Source organism: Mustela lutreola, chromosome 3 (assembly GCF_030435805.1).
Source record: "Mustela lutreola isolate mMusLut2 chromosome 3, mMusLut2.pri, whole genome shotgun sequence".
Taxonomy (NCBI): domain Eukaryota; kingdom Metazoa; phylum Chordata; class Mammalia; order Carnivora; family Mustelidae; genus Mustela; species Mustela lutreola.
In genome coordinates, this window is record NC_081292.1 from 8,938,994 (window position 1) to 8,962,719 (window position 23,726).

The 23,726-nt window shown below is 49.5% G+C and overlaps 1 protein-coding gene across 1 annotated transcript in view; it reads right to left on the reverse strand.

Annotated features, from left to right (window-relative positions):
* The window catches only part of TG (thyroglobulin), a 235,908-nt gene extending 213,359 nt beyond the window's left edge, over positions 1 to 22,549 (reverse strand). The window contains exons 1-10 of the mRNA XM_059168674.1: positions 22,501 to 22,549; positions 21,544 to 21,652; positions 20,051 to 20,148; positions 18,705 to 18,908; positions 18,184 to 18,343; positions 11,217 to 11,323; positions 10,391 to 10,534; positions 10,051 to 10,236; positions 5,071 to 6,165; positions 4,064 to 4,651 (exon numbers count right to left, since the gene is read on the reverse strand). Coding sequence (XP_059024657.1) covers positions 4,064 to 4,651; positions 5,071 to 6,165; positions 10,051 to 10,236; positions 10,391 to 10,534; positions 11,217 to 11,323; positions 18,184 to 18,343; positions 18,705 to 18,908; positions 20,051 to 20,148; positions 21,544 to 21,652; positions 22,501 to 22,549 — 2,740 coding nt within the window. The remainder of the gene's footprint in view (positions 1 to 4,063; positions 4,652 to 5,070; positions 6,166 to 10,050; positions 10,237 to 10,390; positions 10,535 to 11,216; positions 11,324 to 18,183; positions 18,344 to 18,704; positions 18,909 to 20,050; positions 20,149 to 21,543; positions 21,653 to 22,500) is intronic.
* Between the last annotated feature and the right edge of the window lie 1,177 nt (positions 22,550 to 23,726).

Here is a 23,726-nt window from a genome sequence, read left to right on the forward strand (position 1 = left end):
GTGTCTGCCACGGCTGTTTCCTTCACCCAGCTCTTTTTACAGCCTGGAATGTTCCTTCTGTTTCATTTCTACAATTGCATTCACTCACCATTTACAGAGGACCTGCTGTGTAAGAAGTTGAGTAAAACTAATGTCTATTCCCAGACATTATTCTAAGTGCATTTACCTGGACAATCTGATTTAATCTATACAACAGCCCAATAAGATAACATTTTTAGCCATGTGTTACGGATGAGAAACTGAGGCATGGATAAGTCACATAACTCAAAGTCATGTAGGCTCCATCCTAGCTAACAAGTAGTTGATTCATAATTCTAGTCTAGTCAGTATGACTCCAGAACCAGAGATCTTGACCAGCTGCCTCCAGAGGAGAGATGGAGAGCTATAGATGGGTGGATGGATGGATGGATGGATGGATGGATGGATGGATGGATGTGGGAGTAGATAAATGGATGGATGGATGGATGGATGGATGGGTGGGTGGATGGATGGATGGATGGATGGATGGATGGATGGATGTGGGAGTAGATAAATGGATGGATGGATGGATGGATGGATGGGTGGGTGGATGGATGGATATCAAGAGTTGAAGGGAAACATTGTAGGTTAGTAGAGAATTATTCTTGCAAAGTGAAAAGAGCATGGTTCTCAGAGAATGGATTAAATGTCAGCTGCATCACTTATTAGCTGTACCATTTTGGATAATGTGTTTAACCCTTCTGAGCTTCAGTCTGTGAGATGGGGAAGATTGGGACATCTTCTTCATAGGATTTTTATAATTATTCTATGATGTGTTGCAGGTGAAGAGCTTGGCACAGTGTCTGGCACATGTTGTCTCTGAAGTTGTCGCTATTAACAAAAGTCACACTGGCCATATTTATTCACAAACAACCACTTCGTAAATTCATCAGTGAATGTGTTCAGTGGGTCCTTTTGACAGCACGGAATCAGCAGAAACCCTTGACTTCTGGAATTTGACAACATTATTGCTTTCTATGGATGTTCTTGATCAAATAATCTATCCTATCAGTTCCAGGGATCAGGAATCCCTGAAGTGAAAACTCCTGTTTAGAAATCTAAGCTTGCTATCCATGTCTTCCAGAAAGGAATGGAAATTCTGTAACTGGACATATGAGATTTGTTTTGACACATAAGACCTTGTAAAGTCTGGCTCAGGTTTATAATTACCTTCTTCTTCCATCACTCCCTCCCAGTCCCTTTCCTTCCTATGTCACTGAGATTTCCCCCACCCCATTCCCAACAAAGCAGACCCTTTTTTGGCTGCCCTGACCTGGCACATACCATTTCCTCTATTAGGAAGGGCCTGCCACCCATTTTCGGGTGGGCAAACATCCTTCACAATTCAGAAGCTGATGCCATGCAAACCTTTACCCAACCCCCCAACCCATGAATAGCCCCAGTCTCTGGGCATATCCTCCATTGGTTTTCTGTGTTCATACTTCCAGAGCTTCTGTTTATTACTCACATGATGACACCTTAGTTTCCCTCACTAAGTCCCTGGGAGCAGACACCACACCCTTCTTAGGATTGTCTTCCCATCATACATCACAGTGTATTACTTCAACCATACAGTGGTTGTCCATAATTGCATATTACCTAAAAAAAGCAAAATTTCAAGCAGGCTGGGGATTATGATATGGACAGGAGCTGACCTCATGTCCCTGGAGGCAGGACCGTCTGCCCTGCTTACAGGTAGGAAGGTCACTGGTCACTTTATTACTTAATGTCAGTTGCATGAATACAACCATTTAGGAAGGACTCTCTGTGCACCACACCTGGCACTTCACATCAATTACCTCTTACAAAGCTCACAACAACCTTTAAGGGACTTATCCATTCTTATGCAGACCTTATGATTAAACCAAGGTTGTGTCTCTGGCCACAGAATAGTCGGCGGTAGAAACAGGGCTGAGGACCCCAGCAGAACCTGTACTGTGTCCTCTAGGCCAACCCTTCTCAAGCTTTTGGGAACATCAGAGCCTCCTGGGGAGCCTAGAGAGAGGCAGGGATCCATTCAGCAGGTGGGGTCCAGAATTCCAAATTTCGATCAGCTTCACTAAGTGATGCTAATGCTGCTGATGAACCACACTTGGAGGGTCAAGTCTCCAAACCCTGGTCATCAAACTCTTTGGATCATGTGCCCCATCAACAAAAGAGTTTGAATGAGTACCCCCGGAACATGTGTATTTCTTTACTTGTAAAGCAAAGACACATATGACTATAATAATATATTAGAGAAAGTTCGCTCCGCTGTTCCAGCTGTTAAAAATATGTCATTGCAAAACCAGAAGCAGAACTTTAGAAGGAAAAGATAGACACTATCTGCAGATGGGAGCTCTAATACTTGCTTCCGCAGATTAACCTGTACCCTGGGGGCAGTCTTGGTACTCACAGGAAAGGCCTGCAGATTCGCAGCCCAGTTCAAATGCTTTGCCTGGCACTCAGGCCAAGGTGAGCAAACCTAACTACTCAAGTGACAATGTGCTTTTGGTCTCAGCAACTTGGGGCTCAAAACTCAGATGTGAAGAGGACTAAATTCAGTGTTAAAGCATCTGAAATCATAGGAATGTACCCATGTGGGAGACCTGACTATTGGTATAGAGAATCTTAAAAAAAAAAAAAAAAAAAAAAAAGAAAGAAAGAAAGAAAAAAAGAAAAAGACTTTTTATACAACAGGCATGCCGATACCCATCCATTCCCTTGTAGGGTCTGCCTGCTGCTAGGACTCAGGACTTCGCCTGGGGTACTACTGTTCTTACTGCATGCTCCTATGACCCAGCATTCTAAAAACCCACTTGCTGCTAAAGCCTACATTTTGGCTAATGTCAAAATCATCTGATTGACGTTATCATGATCCAGAAAGGTGTGGAGAGTGTTGAACATTGCAAAGAATGGACTGAGAGATTTCTTTGGCCTTGAAGAGCTGTAATATCCTCCTGTAATATTAGCAAGTGCTGGTTAGAGAGGTTCTCATTTGATAATAAGTGTTGAATCCATCTTGTTATCCCTTCAAGCTTCCAGCATGGCCTCTTGGTAATAAGACATTTTAATTTAAGACAGAGTCAGCCTCATTCTGCTCATGCCTCAGATGCCACAGCTCTCCTATAAGTCCGCCAGCCACAGAGCGGAACTTATCGACCTCCTTTGGCTGCTCTCCAATCAGTCCTGTAATTAAACCTCTCAAATAAATTAAAGGGACTTTGAAGCCAGGGGTACTGCCTGAGGTCCAGGGCACCTAGCATGCCCTTGTGAGTAGAATCACATTGTGTATTGCTCAATCCAAAGGTCTACCTAATCTATGAGAGATTACAGGGGGCCAAGAGCCACATCATATCTACTTTACAGCCTTCCTCGGTCTTAAGATCATGCTTTGACCACAGACAACATCCAGCTCAAATTTGAGGCATTGATTTAAATAATCAATCATACAATGAACTACATTAACTTCAAACTACATTAAAATTTAAAATTGAACTACATTAACTTTGCCAACACCTACTGCAGTGGTGTCCGGAAGTGACTTCCTTTCCATGAGCTTTGGTGTTGTGGTCTGAATGCTCATGTCCCCCCCAGAATGCATGTATTGGAGCCCTAATCCCCAAGGGGATGGTACTTGGAAGGAAGACCTTGGAGAGGTGATGAGGTTTAGAAGAAGCCATGAGCATGGGGCCCTCTGGATGGGATTAGTGTCTTTACAAAAAGTTGAGGAGACCAGAGCTCTTTCTCACTGCCATGTGAATACACAGGGAGAAGGTGGTCTTCCACAAGCCTGGAAGATGGCTCTCACTGGGAAAGGAATCTGCCAACACCTTGATCTGGGACTTGTACCCTCTGGAACTGTGAGACACATCTGTTGGTGAAGCCACGCAGTCCGTGGTATTCTGCTACAGCACCAAGAGCTGACTAACGCATTCGGGTGCCTCAACCACGAAAGGCAGGTACCTGGCCATATCCGAACTTCATGCCAGCTCTGACAATATCCCCCTACCACACACCCTGCTTGTAAAAACACAGATTCAGCTCTCCACACGGCTTAACTCACATGCCGGGATCTCACTCGGTTCTGTCCGGGTGCCTTCCAGTTCGTGACCAGCCTCATTCACGCACCAGCAGCTCCGAAGGTTCAAGTGTGCCAGAGGAATGCTGAAGTCTGAGTAGGGCCCTGGGTATCGGCTGAGCTGGCCATTTATAATCTGCCAGAAGAAGTAGGGCTCCAGGAGTATGTTCCCCCCAGCCTGGGTCAGGTTGCCTTCCATCACTGCCAGTGGGACATCTTGGAAAGAAGGGTATCTTGCCAGCCCTGGGAAGATGTCCTGTTGGCCAGCCTCATACAGACTTTGAATAAAGAGACGGAAGCTTCCGGAAGCTGCTTCTCGATAGCTTGTGATCTTCCTTAGCAGCTCTGGAAGGGTCAGCTCCTGGCTACTGTTGTTCTGGGCCCCCCATCGCTCGTACCACTCAAAGGCCTGCTCAGGAGGGCCATCGCATTGCACGGGCCTCCACTGTCCACTGGCACTGCACTGTGGGACGTAACTGCTGGAGAAGGAGGGCCGCACGCTGGAGTCAGAGTCCAGTGCTCGAGCTACCCCAAGGAAGGCTTGCTCAGCCTGTAACTGACAGGGCGTTGGGCCTGCAAGGGACAAGGAACAGGTAGGTCAGGTGAAAAAGTTTCATGAGCCCAAAAGACCAAGATGAAAACCCCTGACTATCCAAATCCTACCTAAAAACTTACACAGCCAAAGAAATCCCATCAACCGTAAATCTGTAAATAACATCTAGACCAAGAGCATCCCCAGCACCGAAGTTGCACTGTTACAATCAGCTGTTGTCAGCTCTACAGAAAACTTTGAGCTCCTGAAGGCCAAAAGGGTCCCCGTATTCACTCATCAGAATGGCTGACAGTATCAGCGCTTCTCTGGACAATTTGTAAGTGAATTGGCTAATTTTGCCTTTGCAGCAGTTACGAGGGAATCCATTTTTTCTGCACTGCATCATGTCAGGGCCCCAAGAGATAATCAGGATCTGTGGCTTGGATACTCAATGACTTACATCGCTTGAGTTCTCCAGGCACACTTCGAGTTCCAGGAATAGCCTGCCCCTCGGCGTCCACGCAGTAGCACTCTGAGTTGAAACACTGGACAGGTAGGAAATGGCCCTCACTGTTACAAGAAGGGACAAACAGGCTGGCCCCAGCAGGCAGGCTGCCCGAGAGGCTCTGCATGAGAGCCCTTTCCTTCTCACACTCTGTGGGGCACCTGGGCCGTGCACCTCGAACCCTGGAGCCAGCAAGCTCTTTGCCCCGGGAATCCACACACCAGCACTCTCCAGCGAAGCACTGGACGTCCTCGTAGTTTCCTTCTGCTGAGCACAGTGGGACAAAAAGGCTGCCAGGTGTCTGCTCACAGCCCTGGGAACTGAGCATCATTTCCATCACATCACCTAGATCCCTCGCTATGTCTTCTGGCACAGAGAGAGCCTGCTGCAGGAAGAGAAGGAATTCTGGAAGCTCCAGGAGAGAAGCAAGGAACGTCAGGGAATTTTGGTTTTCTTGCAAGTTGATCTCAAAGCCAAAGCTGTCCAAAATCAGCCTATTCGTAGCATCTCCCTTCTTAGAGGCTTCAGGGGGTTCTGTGGCAGGATTTGAATCTAATCCTAAGGAGAGGGGCTTGGCGAGATGGGTCCCTCCATTCTGGAAGCCTGGGAGGCCGAACTGCTGGAAAAACTGACTGAAGTTAAATGTGCCTTTTGTGCCAAGGGCTCCAGACAAGTTGAACTGGCCAACATTCACCAAAAATTTCCCTCCAAAGAGGTTTTGCTGGAGGCGCTTTGGGTCGGTGGTGAACTGAAGGGCAAGGCGAGCCAGTTCTCGGGAGGGAAAAATCGCTCCGATGGCCTCTGTGAGGAGAGTTTCTAAGGCAGGAAACTGTTTATCCTGCCCTTCGACCATTGGGTGGAGAATCCCAGAGTCCACAAAGAGCTCCTTGATCAAGGGAGGGCAGGATGTGGAAAATTTGGCTCCTCTTGGAGACATCCATCTTCCCTCCTGAGCCACGAACAAGTTGTGTTGGCTGAAGTAGCCGGAGGGCCCGAAGTGAAGTCTAGACAGGGCCTGCCTCCTCTCTGAGATGCAGAGTTGGTCTTCAGCTGCACAAGACAGAGTAGACAGACAGGAGAAACGGTTTCAACGTCAGCAAGGAACACTGAGACCGCCCCACAGACCCTTCCGGTAGTAAGATGTCAAGCATTTCAATGAAGAACATCAACATTTTGTACCTCTGTCTCCTCTAGCCTGTTATTTCTTTATTTTCTTCCCCGCCCCGACTCCCAGTAGCATCTGTGGTGGCCATTTGGGGGCATGAGTGCTCCAACTGACGCTACTCCTTCTCCTGCCTTTCCCTGGAGCGTGACCCCCTACTAAGTTGGGGGTCATAGGCACTGGCCCCCTTTCTAAAAACCTGATCACACACTCACACCAAATGTCCTGACCACACACTCACTCACACCAAATGTCCTCTCTGTCTCCTCAGCCCAGGATTCCTATCCACCCAGAATTTCAGAATAGGATGTCATTTGGAAGCAGGGTCTTGGCATATGTAATTAGTTGAAATGAGGTCACACGGATTTGGGTGAGCCCTAAATCCAATGATGGATGTCCTTCTAAAGCCATGTGAAAACACAGACACGCAGGGAAAAGGGCCACATTATGATGGGGACAGAAAGCAGCTACATGCCAAAGAAGGCTGAGGGTTAGCAGCCCCCAGAACCTGGATGGGCCAAGGAGGAAAGTCCTTGAGACTTCAGAGGGAGCTCAGCCCTGCTCAAGCCTTGCTTGCAGACTCTTGGCCTAGACTGGGAGGGAATACATTTCTGTTGTTTTAAGCCACCCGGTTTGCGGTCATCTGTTACAGCAGCTCTAAGAAACTAATACACCCACAAATTCCTATTGGTTTTTAATGAAATTTTTTTTTTCCTAGCATACTTTTGTTGGAATTTTTAATGGACTTTAATACTTCATTATATGCTCTTCGCACGGCTGCCTAACCCCTCCTTGTGGGTAGGTTTGTCTAGGCTAACTAGTTTATAGGCTCTTGGACCATAAGAACCATAATTTAAATGCTATTCATATTTCTATAATAAATATTTTCCTATGTTGTAATACATAATATATTATATTTTATTATAGGAAATATGGAAATATTTCCTATAATAATGCCATGCAACAAACATACAGTACATTTTTCTAGGCATCTTGACCTTTCCTTGAAGTTATTAATTAAACAGTGATCAGCTCAGTCAACTCCATGTATGGTTGGCCAGGTCACTCTATCAGAATAATCTAGCTTGACTGCAATCACATTAAGGAAAAAGACTTTAAATTCAAATTCCAAGCATCTCCATCCCACAGGTGGAAACAAGTAAGTTCATGTTTCTCCATAAAACCATACATTTTAGAGGTCCTTTTCAGCCAGCCAGCCACCCACCCACCCCCAACTTTTTAAAATAATTCTTTCCCTTCAGTTCACACGGATGCCAAAAAGGAAGTCAGCCAATTTCCCTCTGTAACCAGGCAACAGAGAAAGAACAGGAACATGTGGTCAGAGAGAGAAAACAGACTGGGAACATCCGAACCCCTAACACATCCCTCAACCAGTCCATGGCTGCCTTGAATGGAAGGTATTACAGGGAGGTATGGAAGAAATAAAGTCCATGGCTTTGCTTATTCTGTTTTCCAAATTGAGGGCATATCCCTTCTATTCATTTGTTATGTAGTGTTACCAAGGCAAAAGCATGCAGACATTGACTCCCTGTGGCATTCGTTTGCATGGAAATAGGACAGATACACCAGAGAGGAGAAAGTAAAAATATATGATCCCCACATTTGGTAACATTCTGGTTTTAATTTGGAAAAACCATAGTTCTCCATGTCCACCTGGAACCCGGAGGGCACAATATTCCCTAGGTTTTAAGAGAACGTCAGTCTAATCATAAATACCGTCAAGACAGACCTTCAAAATGTTCTTCCAAGTTCTCGCACTTGGCAGATAGAATACTACCGAACACCATGCAGAACACTCAAAATGTTAAGTTGGAGACATCAGTGACTTCACAGGAACTGTTGAATGAACTTGAGCATTGGATCCCTTTTGAGACTATATAAACACTTGCCCACTTCCTTCACTGTTTGCAGTCTTGCGGAATCCATCCAGCTCCTGGGTTCCTTCCTCCTCTCCCTCACCCCTAAATGAACTTAAATGAACTTTTGGGACTTCATCAAGATCAAAAGCTTCTGCACAGCAAAAGAAACAGTCGATAAAACAAAGAGACAACCCACGGAATAGGAGAAGATACTTGCAAATGACAGTACAGACAAAAGGTTGATATCCAGGATCTATAAAGAACTTCTTAAACTCAACACACACAAAACAGATAATCATATCAAAAAATGGACAGAAGATATGAACAGACACTTCTCCAATGAAGACATACAAATGGCTATCAGACACATGAAAAAATGTTCATCATCACTAGCCATCAGGGAGATTCAAATTAAAACCACATTGAGATAGCACCTTACACCAGTTAGAATGGCCAAAATTAGCAAGACAGGAAACAACATGTGTTGGAGGGGATGTGGAGAAAGGGGAACCCTCTTACACTGTAGAAGGGCCATCCGTACCCCAATGTTTATAGCAGCAATGGCCATGGTCGCCAAACTGTGGAAAGAATCAAGATGCCCTTCAATGGACGAATGGATAAGGAAGATGTGGTCCATGTACACTGTGGAGTATTACGTCTCCATCAGAATGTGATCTTAATTGGAAATAGGGTCATTGTCGATGTAGGTAGTTAAGATGAGGTCATACTAGGGTCTAGTGGGCTCTTAATTTTATATTACTGGTGTCATTTTGAGAAGAGAGGAAGAGCCATGGAGGCAGACAGGAGGGAAGACCGTCCGCTGATGACCAAGCAGGGTTTGAGGCTCCCGTTGCCACAAACTAAGGAATGCCAGAGATTGTTGGCAATGATCACAAGCCAGGAAAATGGCAAGGAAGGAGTTTCCCCCCGGAAGCCTTCAGAGGGGGCATGGTCCTCCTAACACTTTGACTTTGAACTTCTAGGCTCCAAAGCTGTAGGACAATATATTTCTGTTGTTCTGAGTCCCTGATTCTGTGGTCACTTGTCACAGCTGCCCCAGGAAAGTAATACAGTCCCCTCCTCAGTCTTCAAGACATTGCAATGACCTTCACACTGGCCCCAGGCATATAGTCTAATCCTGCTTTCAACACACCCTGCTTCCAAGTGCCTGGGTGGTCTTTCTTACACACAAAACCCACCATGGAACTCTCTAGGTTAAAATCCCTCAACCTCTTCACCTGACCTCTAGGATGAAGCCTTTGCTCTTGTAAGGAGAACCTCACTGTCTCATCCTAACCATCCCCCAGGCTTGAAGTGCTGAGCGCCATCCTGATCCTACTGCAACACTGTTCTCTGCCCTTCTTGCAGATTCAGCATCAGTACCACACCAGTGCTTATCATATATGTCCTTATAATTTCACTCTTCTGCTCAATAGACAGAGAACACCTCTCCTTACTTTCCTCCTTCAGGAAATATCTTTACTTGAGAAGACTAATCAAGCGTCACCTCTTCCATGAAGCCTTCCTGAACGTCTCCTCTTCATACACTCTGCAAGATAGACCTGACCCTCCCCTGTTTGCGCTGCTTTTGTTACTGGTACATACTTCTCTCACAGCACAGTAAACATAATTCTCTTTTCTTTCTTCACCTATGAGGCCCCCAATATTCTCTGAGCTCACTGAGGAAGCAACTACGGCTGACATAGGGAGGAGAAAGATGCTGGAAGTTAATGACGATAAGTGGGTTTTCCATCATGTTGGGCTCGAAGGGCCTCTGGGGGACACTCAGGAGGCAGTGGAATGAGTGGGCTCTGGAGTGGTTGGTCTGGAGAAGCAATGAAATTTATACAACTTGATGAGAACCAAAGAGAAGGCCCTTGAGAGGCAACCCACCACAAGATGGCCGCAGGCCTCGGCGCCGAGTTCCATGGATCTCCTTCCCTCGGGCGTCCACACACCAACACAGGCCTCCCCTCTGGCACTGCACCCCCTGGTAGCCCCCGTCCCGGCGGCAGCTGGGAACATAGGGGTGACCAAAGCTGTTCGCTGTGAAACGCTCCACTTCACACTTTGTGGGGCCTGGGAGAGATGGGGGTGGGGAAAGGAGAGGACAGCAGGTGAACAAGGCTCGTGGGTTGACAGCACACATTCTCTTTGCTTTGCAGTGACTCTGAAACCCAAGTGGTCTCCTCCAAGCAGAAACATGGACATGCCTCAGCCCCTCGGTACCCACATCGGAATCGGCCAGAGATGACGAGCCGAACTGCTAGAAACCGTCTCTGTAGTATCCGGTACAGGGTTGTCTCCGTGAAGGTGGGGGCAAGGTCCAGGCCAGCAAAAATGGTGTCATAAATTTCATCAAGTAACAGCTCCAAACCTGAGCGAGGACAGAAGCATGTCAAGGGCCGGGTGCATTCAGAAAGGAAGTCCTGACCTGGATGATCACACAGACATTAGGAGAGCCAGTGCCTACGCGGGCAACACCATGTGTCAGGTCTGATTGAGATTTTAATGGTATCGGAGATGCCTGGGTGACTCGGTTGGTTGAGCGTCCAACTCTTGATTTTGGTTCATGAGATCGAGCCCCACGTCAGACTCTGCACTCAGTGGGGAGTCTGCTGGAGATTCTCTCTCCCTTTCTCTCTACTTCCCTTACCACCACCCCCCCATGGGTAAATAAAATCTTAAAAAAAAAAAAATTAATGGTTTCCAAAGTCAGGGCTGCTGTGTACAGTTGTGCAGGTTGTTTGCAGCACAAAGGAGCACTGCTTATGAGAGCAGATTAAAATGCATCCTCTGTTCCACTCTCCAGGCTCAGAGTCGCATCTGCCCAAAGCGGAGCTCCTCCTTCCGGTGAGCACAAAGGCTCCATATGCACCAGCAGCTGTGTTCGAAGCACCATAGATGAACATTTGCAAACTGTGGTCTCTTCAAGACCCAGGGCAGCCTAGCAGGGGAGGAGGCAGACACTGCTCTTTCTGCTTGGCAGGAAGTGATACTTAAGCTTCCAGGTTTGGGGAACACCTCTCTCTCCCTCCATATGCCTGAGGTGTGCTTACCTGTCTCAGCCAGCTCCCGCCCTTGACTGTCCACACAGTGACAATACCCAGACACCTCAGGGAACTTGCTCCGGAAGGCACTGAAGGTCACAAATGCATCTGGAAACCTAAGGCAAAAGGAGATTTATGGTCACTGTTTCCTAAAACATAAGTCTTCACAAGCTCTTCTTGTAGAAATAAATAATTGTGGACTCATCTCATCTGGAGAGAAGGAATGTCTGCCTTTTTTTTTTTTTTTTTTTTAAATCTCATGCCATTTGTTCCACGTTTTTTACAGTAAATGTTTCTTTTCTAAGCTGGATTGACCTGGCCAGAGCCAAGCTGGATGAGTGAAAATGAAGCTGTGCTCAGCTGTCACCTACTAATTAGTCCTCTCTCTCCCTCGTGAATTTTCATCAGTTTCTACCCAAGCATGTGCCTCATAGGATCAGGCGGAACACAGGTGATGAACCTCACATTACTGGAGTATAACTTTACTAGACTATAACTCTAGGGACGAAAGGCCAAGTTTGCTTCACAAACATATGGTGCATTGCAGATGATCTCATTTGGGGAGATCAAACGACTCCAAGCCCCTTACAACTTTTCCAGAGCTTGAAAAGAAGCCAGATTCCACCATAGGAAATTCTTGAGGACATTTCCCAGTCCCATAGTTGAAAACATGTGAAATCAACACGACACCACTTAAAAAGGCTATGCATTCCTTTCCACGAGTGCAGGGAAAGGGTGCCCACGCCGTGTCTGAGTGGGCAACTGCCGTCAGGAGCTAATCGACTGGGTTCCTGATCCTGAAGTAAGACGAAGCTATGTGATAAAAAACCATACTCAAGAGTTCTTCCTGTGTGCAATGATTCAGCAACCAGAGAGGAATTTTTCATCTTTATGTAACATCGAGAGTTTTGCGTTTATGCCCTAGAGGGCTAGCACCTGAGAACCAAGCATAACGTGTTTCTACCTATGCCCGGAAATATATCCCCAGTCAGTGAGCAGAAGCAGCAGCTCGCTGTACAGACCCACCGCTGTGCCATCTAATCCAGCAAAGCACTGAAAACAACCCTAATGTCCAATGATAGGAAAAGTAATAAGTAAATGATGGTAAATTTCTCAAATGGATGCATACATAACATTACATAAAAAGGGTAGAATACAGTACGGCCTGCAAATATACTGCAGGTGTATTTGCAGAAGGTAAGGTATGTTATATTGGCTACCAATCTTGAAAACAGTGGTGGAAGATAGAGTTTAAACCCAGGTCTTACCAACCACGTGCCGCCTACGTCTGCCAGTGGTGTTATTCAATGTATGTTGGGGACGCCTGGGTGGCTCAGTTGGTTGGACAACTGCCTTCGGCCCAGGTCATGATCCCAGAGTACCGGGATCGAGTCCCATATCGGGCTCCCAGCTCCATGGGGAGTTTGCTTCTCCCTCTGGCCTTCTCCTCGCTCATGCTCTCTCTCACTGTCTCTCTCTCAAATAAATAAATAAAAATCTTTAAAAAAAATGTATATTGGCTGCACCTGGCTCCTGTTCCACATTCTGAAAGGCGTGTGACTCTGTTTCATTCAGACACTCTCCTCGGCCTGCCTTTCTCGATATCTAATAGATGTGGAAGACACGCATCCTGGAGAATGCAGGGTTGGGGCACCTGGCTGGACCAAGGCTCTGAAACCCATTCCAGCCCTAGGCACAGGAAGTTTCTATCACTCTAGACCCATGTTCTGGTGATTCCACCCAAGGCCTGTTTCAGGGTCATGTCCCAGGACCAGGGCAAGTTGCAAGACTCTCGAGCCATCTTCATCCCACCTCTTTAGGGTCAGAGACCTCCTCTCTGCATTCACTGTCTTAGATGCTACCCAGTACCTGGGCCTCCGTTGTTTTTGCAGGGACCTCACTCCCGATATCCTTCCTTCTTGCACATGCCAGATCACTGTAGCTTCAGCTAGACGGGGCGTCCTCCCAAACCCCCAGGAAGATGACCTGAGGGCAGCTACTGCCACCTGGTCTCTCCAGGGCTGTCGTCTTCTGGCCTCGGGGCAGACCCCTGGCGATGACACCTGGAACCCGTCCTTGCCAGTGCTGTGTGCCCTGAAAAGAGCTTAGGTCTAGAGGCAGGGGTGTCAGAGCTCCAGCCTTGGCTTAACCCTATGGGGTCATTGCTCATCATGACTACTCCTGAAATAATAACAGGGGGCATGCTCTGGATGATCAGACACTGCACCAAACACCCTCTAATCTCACCGGATCCTCACAACCTCGCTTCAAACGCAGGGAGGGCTCTGCCATGCTTCCAACCTCCTGCTTATTAGATCCCCACCCTTCTCTGCCACCCCAACCAAAGTCCAACTACTGAAACTGAACCCAGGTCTAAAGGAAATGGGGGTAAGGCTCTATCCTAATAGTTGGGCCAACTAGGTTTGGAACCTGGTGTATAGCCATGGAATGCTCCAGAGGAAGTGAGTCTGGAGTGGGATTCTGAAGCTAAGAACAAAGATTTGGCAAGGAGAGAATGGAGAACATGTCTAGAAGGACCATTAGCGTGTCTCCAACTTCAAAGCAGGGGCAGGGGATGATAGTATGGGCAGAAGGAAAAACTGAGAGACTGGTCGTCATTGGGGGAGGCACAGGTCTGGTGACGAACGTCAGGACACAAGCATCTCTACCATGAACATGCTGTTCCTGAAAGCTCCATGCCCATTCTCCTTCTAGACATGGGTCTTAGGAAACCAACTGTCCTGTTAGCAGCAGGACATGGTTGAGTTATATAGGACCCTGTGGCATACGGCATTGTCCCTTTTATGAGAATCAGAGGAACAAAGATTTTTGCATCTTCAGTAGAAGAAAAAAATGTGTTCTTCTGAGAAACAGGTTTATTTTTATCTGGTGGAAACCAAATAACTGAGAATGTTTTCTCTTCCTGGGCATAAGGCGCTTGAAGACCAATATGAAGCCCCTTATATTTGTGATAAGAAACCTTTATAGAACGTGTGGTGCCAACCTTGCCTTGTCTTATTCTTATTTTCTACCTTTATTTTGTCTCCCCTATGATCTGCTCTATTTCCCGTTTCTAGCCTGTTTGGGGATGTCAGAAGAAAGGAGGAAGAGAAAATCAGCACAAAACCTTAAAAATAAAAAATGACGTATTTCTTCTAGTAGAGAAGGATGTGTCCCTTCTGCTGAATTAGAGCAAACCCTTAGGAGGATCTTAAGAAAGTTCTTGAGAAAGAAAATCATGGTGCAGGGGGAAAGGGGAAGGGTGGCTGTCCTGAGTTGAGGCTCAGATTGTGGCCAACCCAATTAGAGAAATCACAGCTCTGGCTCAGTGGAATATGAAAGGTCCGGCCCTGCCAGGCACCTGGTCCTGGTCTGGTGCAGACCAGCATCCATGCCCTGAGCTCGGGCAGCAGATACTGCCCCTCAGTCAGACTCTCCAGTCCACCCAGAGATGGTTCCTCTAGAAATCCAACCATCAATTAATAAATTAGCAATTTAGGAGTCAGAAGAGCACTCCTTCAATAGAGGACCTGGTATGGATGTCTCCTATGAGGGTAACTGGTGGTCAGTCTTCGAAGATTTCTCCCCATGTTCTAGAATGATGTCCCCGTGCCACACGTTAAAACACATCTGATCCTTCTCATTGGGTTAACTGATTAGCATGGGTGGCCAAGGATCTAGGGTTGCTGTGAAGTTGGAGTTTGCTTAGTCAGTAAGGACAAGAGCTGACAAATCAATTAACTGAATTTTAGCATGGACCACTAAAGTCTAGCAATGGCATCGGCTCCTAAAACCTTGACCTACAATCTGCTTGGGCAGAATATGTTTCTCTATTAGTGGCTGCGTGAAGGCAGCAGGAAAAGTGGAGTAGAGTCAGAAGAACCAGCAAAACTTACTTCACACCGTGACATGGTTTTCAAAGTCACCAGCCAAACAGGTGTCCTTAGCCATGGCCTCCAGGAGGCAAAAGGACCTGCTTCAAACAGGCAAACACTATGGCCCCGTTCAAGTGCAAATCATCCCCCGGCACGTGCACAACAACACAGCAGGTTGGCAAATGAGCTCACCATAGGCTTCCGGCCTCCCCTCCAGGTCCCATGCAAGTAAGTCAGCTGCCGAGTGCTCTCTACTTGGAAGTCTCAAAAAGAAAGCCTCTCAGATTCAGTATTCCCAAACCAAACTGGTGACTTTCCTTTTCTAAACTCATCCTGCAGCATGAACCCAGAAACCAGACCTGGGCTTGGCTCTTCCTCTGCCTCACTCTCCACCTTCACCAAGTGCCATGGATTCCACCTCAGCCATGGTTCTCCAGCCCTTCTGTCTCCTCACAGCGCTCTCCGCCACACGCTCTCCGTCCACGCCAGCACGGTCTGCGCCTGGACCCGAGCGGGAGCCCGCGGACCCACAGAGCAGCCTCCGAGCACTCCCCCTGTTCTTCTCCGGACAGTCGATTCTTTCCGAAATTCAAAATATACCCAATCTCCCCCCAACCCCCACAGGCTCAAAATTCCTGATGCAATATTGGGGACATACTAAGACTAAAAATTACCCCTTGCTTATCTGAAATTCAGATGTAATTGGACATTCTGTATTTTATCTTCAACCTTAGGGATGAAATCTACACTCTCTACCTGGCCTCTGGGGTTCCTGCCACCATGCCCTGTGGAGCAGCTGGGCCTGGCACTGCCTGGGTCGGCTTATCAAGAAACCTCTGAATACGGCTGGGCTTCCCGTAACCAACCACCCAACCCTTCCCATGACCTTTCCAAATCGGAATTCCCCCCTGAGACACACTTGCTTTCATGAAGGAAAGGATCTCATTTCAGGAGTAATTTTTTTGTCTGTTTGTCTTAAACAATGGATGCGGAGTCTTGAACTTTTGCATTTAACTTGACTGCCCTCTTGTGGAAGGAGCTGTGAACTGTGCTTCAAGCTGTCACCCGCAAAAGTTCTTGAAAGCGCTCGAGACAAGCACGAACTGCAGGCCTACTGTGCACCAGGCTCTGTGCTGGGTGCTGCAGGGAGAGAGCTGAATCGGGGTTGTGTGGGATAGTAAGTAGAGCCAGGAAGCACTAGCGCCCACTGACTGTGCTTCCCGGGAGTTCCTTAGCCTCTGTGTTTCAGATGCGTCATCTCTTGCTAGAGAACATAATTTTTTTTTTTTTGTAAGTATTAAAGTAGGCAGAAGGATGTCAAATTGCCTGTATAGAGTAAGCACTCAGTTGAACTGAGTACACACTGGTGTGCATCAATAAGTATCAGTAAATCGAGCTTTCGAGAAATCCTTATGTGCACACGGGCAGGCCATTCTCTAAGCCTGGGAAAGGAAAAAAAAAAAATTACGTTTTTTGCACCTGGGCGGTATGGGAAGAATCCCTACAGATGCATCATAATTTGCATTTGTCTCCGTGGTTTCATGGATGAGGTCTCATCAGATCCTCCCCAGAACTTAGGACACAGGGACTTGTCCCTGCCCTCTCCCCATATTTCAGATGGGGGCACTGAGGCACAGGGACAGAGAGAGAGTAAATGAGCAGGTCACGTTGCCAAGCAGGGGTGGAGTTAGAATGAGGGTCATAGAGGCAAATGCAGTGGGGCCCGGCAGGTAACACGGATGGAAGGAGTAGGCAGAGGGATACAGAGTGCCGCACCATGTGTGGTCAGCCCAAAAAGGACAGTTCAAAGCCAGCTTCTTGGTGCCAATGGGGGAATTCAGGAATTCAGAATTTTGTGTATTAAGTTAAACATAAGAAATTGCTGATGTTCAACTATTTTTACCTATGCAAACAGAAATTTCATGGAGTTAACTTGAAATGTTTTGGTTTTTAGAAGAATATACAGCTCAAATAAGACTTTTCACGGGCCAGCTCCTGTGGCCAGACTGTGAGCCTGAGACTTCTCCCAGCGCAGCCCATGGGAACTCTCTCTTGGAGAGGGCAAGAAACGGGTTGCTTGGAAGCCAACCACACAGAGGCTCAGGTTCTCCAAGAGAATTCCCAGCAGCAGCCACAGACTAATACTTTTCCTGATCTCACTCAAGGAGTTTCAATCTTGTCTGAGTCTGTGCTGGCCCTTTACAATGACAAAGGGGTCATCTTGAATAACAGAAGCAACCTGATTATTTGGGTCAAGATCTGTCATGCATCTCCTTTTGTACATTTGTTACCTAAATCCCTATGCTTATGTATAAGTGCATACAAACACACAATTCACAAAAAAATGCTTAAATATGATGATGCCCGTGCTTGTAAGAGGGCCATCTTTTCTCCTTCTCTGCTGATTCCCCTCTCCCTACCCCTGCTTCTCCACAGCCGCTTGACCCTGCGGATGGCCATGACCCCCACCCAGTGTGCGCTGACTCATCCGTCCCCTGTGCTCACCTAATCTCGTACAGACCCGAGCAGAATCCTATCCCCGTCCATGCGTGTAAAAGGATGTATGTATGCTTATTTGTTCCATAAAAAGTAATCAAACAAGTGCCTTGTATCTTGTGTATTATCATGATATACATGGCAGCACCCTCTCCAAGTCAACTGGCGGAGTGCCAAGGCATTCTGTCTAGTGGCTGCACACGTATTTACAGTGGTAGCCACCTATCCAGCCATCCACCTTGGGTCTCTCTGTCGCTTTGTTCTCCGTTTTCTGCTACAGTGAGAAGCAACACAGTAGACATCCCAATACATATGTCTTCGCTCTCCGGTCTTTTTATTTCCGTGGGTTGCCTGGCCCAGGCAAGGGGACAGTGGGAGTTTGCGCTAGTCTTAATTTGGATGTCTGTTGCCAGCTTGCTTTGTTAAAAAATACTGTTGTCCTTCAGCTGCCCAGCAGCTTATGAGAGCGAGGCCTCTCTCAACTCCCAGCAGCCTGGGCCTCTCACACCCCGAAGCCCCCAGCCCCAGCGTGAGTGAGAGCTTCAGCAAGGGTTAACAAGAGATAGTCCAAGGTCGGACACACCCCAGAGGCCGGCTCCTTTTACCTGTTGTAGCTCTGAATCAGGTCAAAAATCATCATGTCTGTGGTGTTGACAAACTTGCACTGGACAGGCAGGAACGCCCCATCTGGAGAACACTGCGCTGGTGACTTGTCCCCCACCCCGTGGAGGAGACGGCGGTTTCTTATCTCACAGCTCCTGGGACCTAAACAATTTCCAGGACAAGATTTCAGGGCTGAGGTAGGAGTAGGTGCGTAGGCTTCTGCAGTCGTGTTCATCCTACACACGTGGCCCAGACCCAGCCAGAGACGGATCCCGCACGGCGGACTTGCCACGGACCTCCATGCAGATGCTTCTACCAACCGGCCAGCAAATCCTGGTCGTGCACCATGTGGCGAGATTAGAAGTGATAAAACCTTCCTCAACTGCTCTCATTTTCTGCACTGAGGGCCAGGCTCTCTCCCTTTGGTCGGGGAGACCCGACGAGGTCTCGGTTACTGGTGGAAAGGGGCGCACACTCGGGCTGGGGGTTGGGCGTGCGGGCTGCGGGGAATCCAGAGACTTACAGCGGCTCGGCCTGCCCCGCTGGCGCGTCCCGTACACCTCCATCCCTCCTGCGTCCACACACCAGCACTGCTCCTGCCCCAGGTCGCACTGCACGGGCGCGTAATCCCCCGAAGCCTGACACCGGGGGAGGTAGGCTGCCTTAGAGCCGTTGATGTAGCCGCTCAGCAAGATCTGCTGCTTCTCCAGCTGGCAGAAGGACAGACCTGCGGGTGCATGGAGCAGTGTCCGACCGTGCTGCGGCGACAGCCTCAGGCTCTCTCCCTGGAGACTGGGACATGTCCTTCCCACCCCCGGGGGAGAGGGAGCGACAGGCGCATGAACCTCAGATCCTCCGAGCTGGCAGAAAGCTCAGGACCAGCGCTCCGACTGTCCGGCCGTATCCCAGGACTGCGCCCAGCATCCTGTGTGCCAGGTCAGGGAAGGGCAGACTCCACTGTGGCCCACTGGCCCACGGGAACCCCCCACAGCCTGGGCGCTGCCGAGGGGAGGCTGTTTGCTGGCAGAGGCTTTTCGGAGCATTCCCACGTCCCTGCCCTGCACCTCGCTGTGCAACCCTCCCTGCACCACTCTGGGTCTCCCTCCTTATGTGTAGGGTTGAAACACGACCACCCTCCTCGATGCATGAAGAACAGTGACCTTGGCAATCACTGCCTCTGCTGAGTACCGACTGTGTGCCCAGGGTTCAACGCCTGCCTTACATCCTGAGGCGGATCCTACATTCCTATGAAAGATGGGGAACCACAGCTCAGTGAGGGCATGGTACCGGGCTGGGGTTTTCAGCCGGAGCATGCTGGGAGCCAGCCTGCTCCCCAGGCTGGCCAGGCCCGCCACGAGCAACCCCATGCCCCCAAACAGAGCTTTTCTCCTCAAAGGAGATCTTTGGCTCCAAGCTCAATATCACCATTTAAAGATGACCAGTCCCCACTGGACTCTGTCTTGGGCTTAGCTCTGACGTGCTTTACAGAGAGGCTGTGTTTCTTTGACTACACATGATAATACTTGTTTTCGATGGGGAAATGCTCACCTAGGTCTCCGATTTTAGAAACACCAAGGTAAGAAAGCACTAGGTGTGTCTGTGGCCTAATTCTGCTTCCAGAGACCTTGGATGTCTGGCCTGTGGCTTCCTCAGAGCCAGGCATGTAGCCCGCAAGTGGGCTGGTTCAGCACCTGTTTGCTGAAAAAATGACTTGACGGGCCCACTGGATTTTCAAAGAAGCCCCGCAGGAAGTAGGGCCTCGTGGGCAGGACTGTTACCCTAATTGGGAGAGGAACCTCTAGCAACCCAGAGGGAGACCTGCCGGGTCACAGGAACCCCCTTTCCCTGGACGCCCCCTCTTGCACTCACAGGCCACGGGCCGAGCAGGCTGCCTGCTGCCAGGCACCTCCCGGCCATCGGCATCCACACACCAGCAGGAGCCCCCATCGCTCTGGCACTGGACGGTCCTGCAGACAGGAGAGACACGCCACACAGACAGCATTACTGGGGCCCCGAGCCACAACCCAGCTTAGTCTTCTTCTCCTTTCCAGTCTTCCAAGTTTTCATTCGTGTAAATTAGGGGGACATGCAGTGGAGGGGGTGAGCGACAGGTGCCAAAGCTGGCCTTTTCCTGTCCTGCTCATCCGCGTGACAGCTCAGCCGTCCACCCTCGGCCGTCTGGTCTACAAGGTCTGCGGCGAACGCCCGCCCCACCATGTGGCTGCCACCTGGAATCTGCTGCAGGGGGTAAAGCCAGTGCCCTTGTGGCCCAGGGGTGGGCAAAACAGCCCGTGAGGTCTAGGCCGGCGGAGAGCAGAGCCTCGGGTGTGGGTTACACAAGGAGGCACTCTCGGGTTGCCTGGGATACATGGCGTCTGCGGTGAGGCCGGCAGGAGGATCGGCTGTCCTACTAGGGGCAGAAGGAGGTCAAAAGGGCTCCGGGTGAGGAGAAAAGCCAACACAAGCCCCCTGAGGAGGACCGGGGCGGCGGGGGGGGGGGGGGGGGGTGGTGCCTGGAACTGCAAGTGACAAGGAACAGCAACACGAATAAAACCACAAAGGTGAGCTTCCCCCCAGCGCTTCTGTCGCTCCCGACATCCCAGATGCCCAACAAGGGGCTGGACCAAGGGGTCTCCGCGCTCTGGGGAGTAAGGTGCTGCCGGGTGCATTAAGAGCACATAAAAAAATGAGGGTCGGCAGCGATGTTTCACAGGGGTTCCCAGAACGCAGTCCACGGATAGAGCTCCCCTCGTTCAATGTGGCTGGAATAGCACAGGAACGTCAGAATCCAGGCCCACACAAAGGATTCCTGCGCGTTCTGCTGGGATGTCGTGTATATTATGGTTCCGTTCTCTAGGGAGAGCCCAGGACACACGTTCACATTAGGGCGGCCAAACACTGCTTCCGGAGAGGCGCTCACTCTGGGGAGACAGACGCGCCTGGCCCAGATCGCTGGCCTTAGCAGGGCCGAAGTCCAGGCAGCTTGTCCTTCCCCTGACCTCGGACTTCTCCAAGTACCCACAGAGGACAGGAGGCGCCAACGCATTGATCCCCCACACCTTTCATTAAAGCAATTGCACTGCACGTTTGGGCAGGAAAAAAGGGAAGTCCTTGATCCCGGCTGGAATGAAGCAGTGACTGGGACACTCCGGGTCAGATTATCCAGCGTCCATCAGCCTGAGGAACAGATCCTAGAGGAGGACACCTGCCACCCTCCCCTCGTGACAGTGTCACATGCCATGAACACAGGTGGGGGAGACCCTGTGAGGTGAGGGCACCTCACAGGGTCAGGGGGGAGGGGTGGAGATGAGCTTTAACATTTCTTAGGGCCCCGGGGGTCCACAGGGCTGAGGGAGTCTTACTGGTAGCTGCCGTCTTCTGCACACTGAGGAACGTGGTCCGCTCCCCTCAAAAAGGCTGTCTCCCTCTGCAGCTCGCAAGGACGCAGGGGCTGGGCGTCCACCTGGTATTCTGGGAAGAGGGAAGCAGCCCATCAGGGAAGAGTGTGGGTGGGATTTCTTTGACAATGATGGGCTCCCCAAAACACAGATGCTGTCCTGAGTTGTATTCCCGGCGTCATCATCAATAATCACCTTCTAACTTGCAACTTGGCAGTTACTCACATGTTTCCAAGTATGCCATTGGCTCATTTAACCCTCAGCCTCTCCCAGGAAGTGATGTCTGCATTTTACCCTTGTGTCACTAAGACAGTGACAGGGACCTGCTCAAGGTCAACCGTTGGCAAGGGCAGGATTCAAAGTCAACTCTCAGACCCTCATACTACCCTGAACCTTGGTGGGGTTAGGTCTGAACACCAGAAAGAAGGTGTTCTTGGATTTATCAAGCCACCCCTGGGGGCAGGACACTTTCTTGGCACAGGTCAGAAGTGCAAACTAATTAGTAACTCCCCCAAGTCGTATTTGTATGTCACATTGAGAACGCATGTGACACACAGGAGCTTACTCAGAAATCACAACCACCCCGGGAGGGGTGTTCACTTTTCCAACAAGAAAACCAAAGCATAGACTTATCCAAAGTCACCCAGCAAGTGGCCGAGCTGCTGTTGGAACTTATGTCTATCTCACTGAACAGGTGAGTTTGGTTTTTTTCACTACCTACAGACTACTCTCAAATGCCTCCCACGGATGGCCTCGGCCTGAGATAGCTAAGGAGATACAAAAAAAAAAAAAAAAAAAGTCAGTGTCAAAATTCACTAAAAGGATGGGGTGGGGTGAGCTACAACTGAATTAGGGAGATCTGATTTCCCATCTGCTCTCCACCAATCGCTGGTTCCGTGAACTCAAGGCAATTCAGTCTACTTCTGTGAACCTCTGTCTCTTCATCTGAATTCCCTCCTTGGGATATCATGAGGACTGAATGAGATCAGAAATGTCCGGGGGCACTGGGGCCAAGCCTGGCTGACCTCGGAGCTGTGGCCCGAGAGCTCCCTCCAAACCCTCTGCTCCGTGGCCTTGGGCTCAGAACTCACCGAAGATGTTGGCCGACGCCAAGCAGGCTGCGCTGAGTAGACTGAAGACCCACAAGGCCGGTGCCATTGTTGTGGGCCCTTCTGGGGCTGGAGGGGTAGAAGCCACCGCCCGCCCTCAGCCAGTGGAGCCTTTATAGCCCTGCCCTGGAACCAGCGCCCCCGCCCACGGGCACTCAGTGACGCGGCGCCTGCGCTGTTCACAAGGGGGCTGGTCACAAGGGGGCCTCCACCTGCGTCTGTCCGCTCTGAGGACACTCATGTGGCCAGTGGGGGATGAGAAACCTGTTGAGGCTCTGTGGAGCAGAACAGGGCTGGGTAGCTTTGAAGTTCATCTTCACAAATGAAGGCCGAAGCTCTACGGCTCTGTGTGCATCAGGCTCAGCCCTCCCAGGAGCAACGCATTTCCTCCTCCTCTCTTCTTCCCTCGCTGCCTCCTTCCTTCCCTCCTTCCTGCCTCCATTCCTCTCTCCTTCCTCTCTACACCCCCCCCCCCGGCTTCCTACTTCCATCAGTATTTTTTAGACTCCCCCACCAACACTCCACGAGTGGACCCTATTCGAGACAATGAGAATATGGCAGGAAGCAGGCAAAGTTATTAGTATAGAATATAAGAATTTTAGTGAGAAAAGCCACACACACACACACACACACACTCCTATTCATACTTCTCCTCTCCCGTCTGTCCCAGGACTTCCGAATCCCCAGCCCAGAGCTGCAGGAGCTGCACCTGCCACACAGAGGCTGTAAAGCAGTGTGCTTTCTCTTGGCAAAGCCAGACTCCTTTCTTCACTCCTTTCCCTGCGCGACCGTGGGACGCGCTCCTCACGCTCTGGAACCCCTGCCTCCTTCTCTGGAAAACAGAAGAAAAAGGAGAATGACACCATGCACTGACTTGCTGGGTCTGCAGTAAGGGGGGAAAAACGGGACTTGAAGAGTCCGGGCTCGAGAGAAGCCGGCAATTAATATTACTGATGTTCTCAGTTTGCAAATGACATGGTGCCAGGGAGTGACGGATACACAGAACAGCCTGTAGGATGAGGGACTGGTGACAGGTAG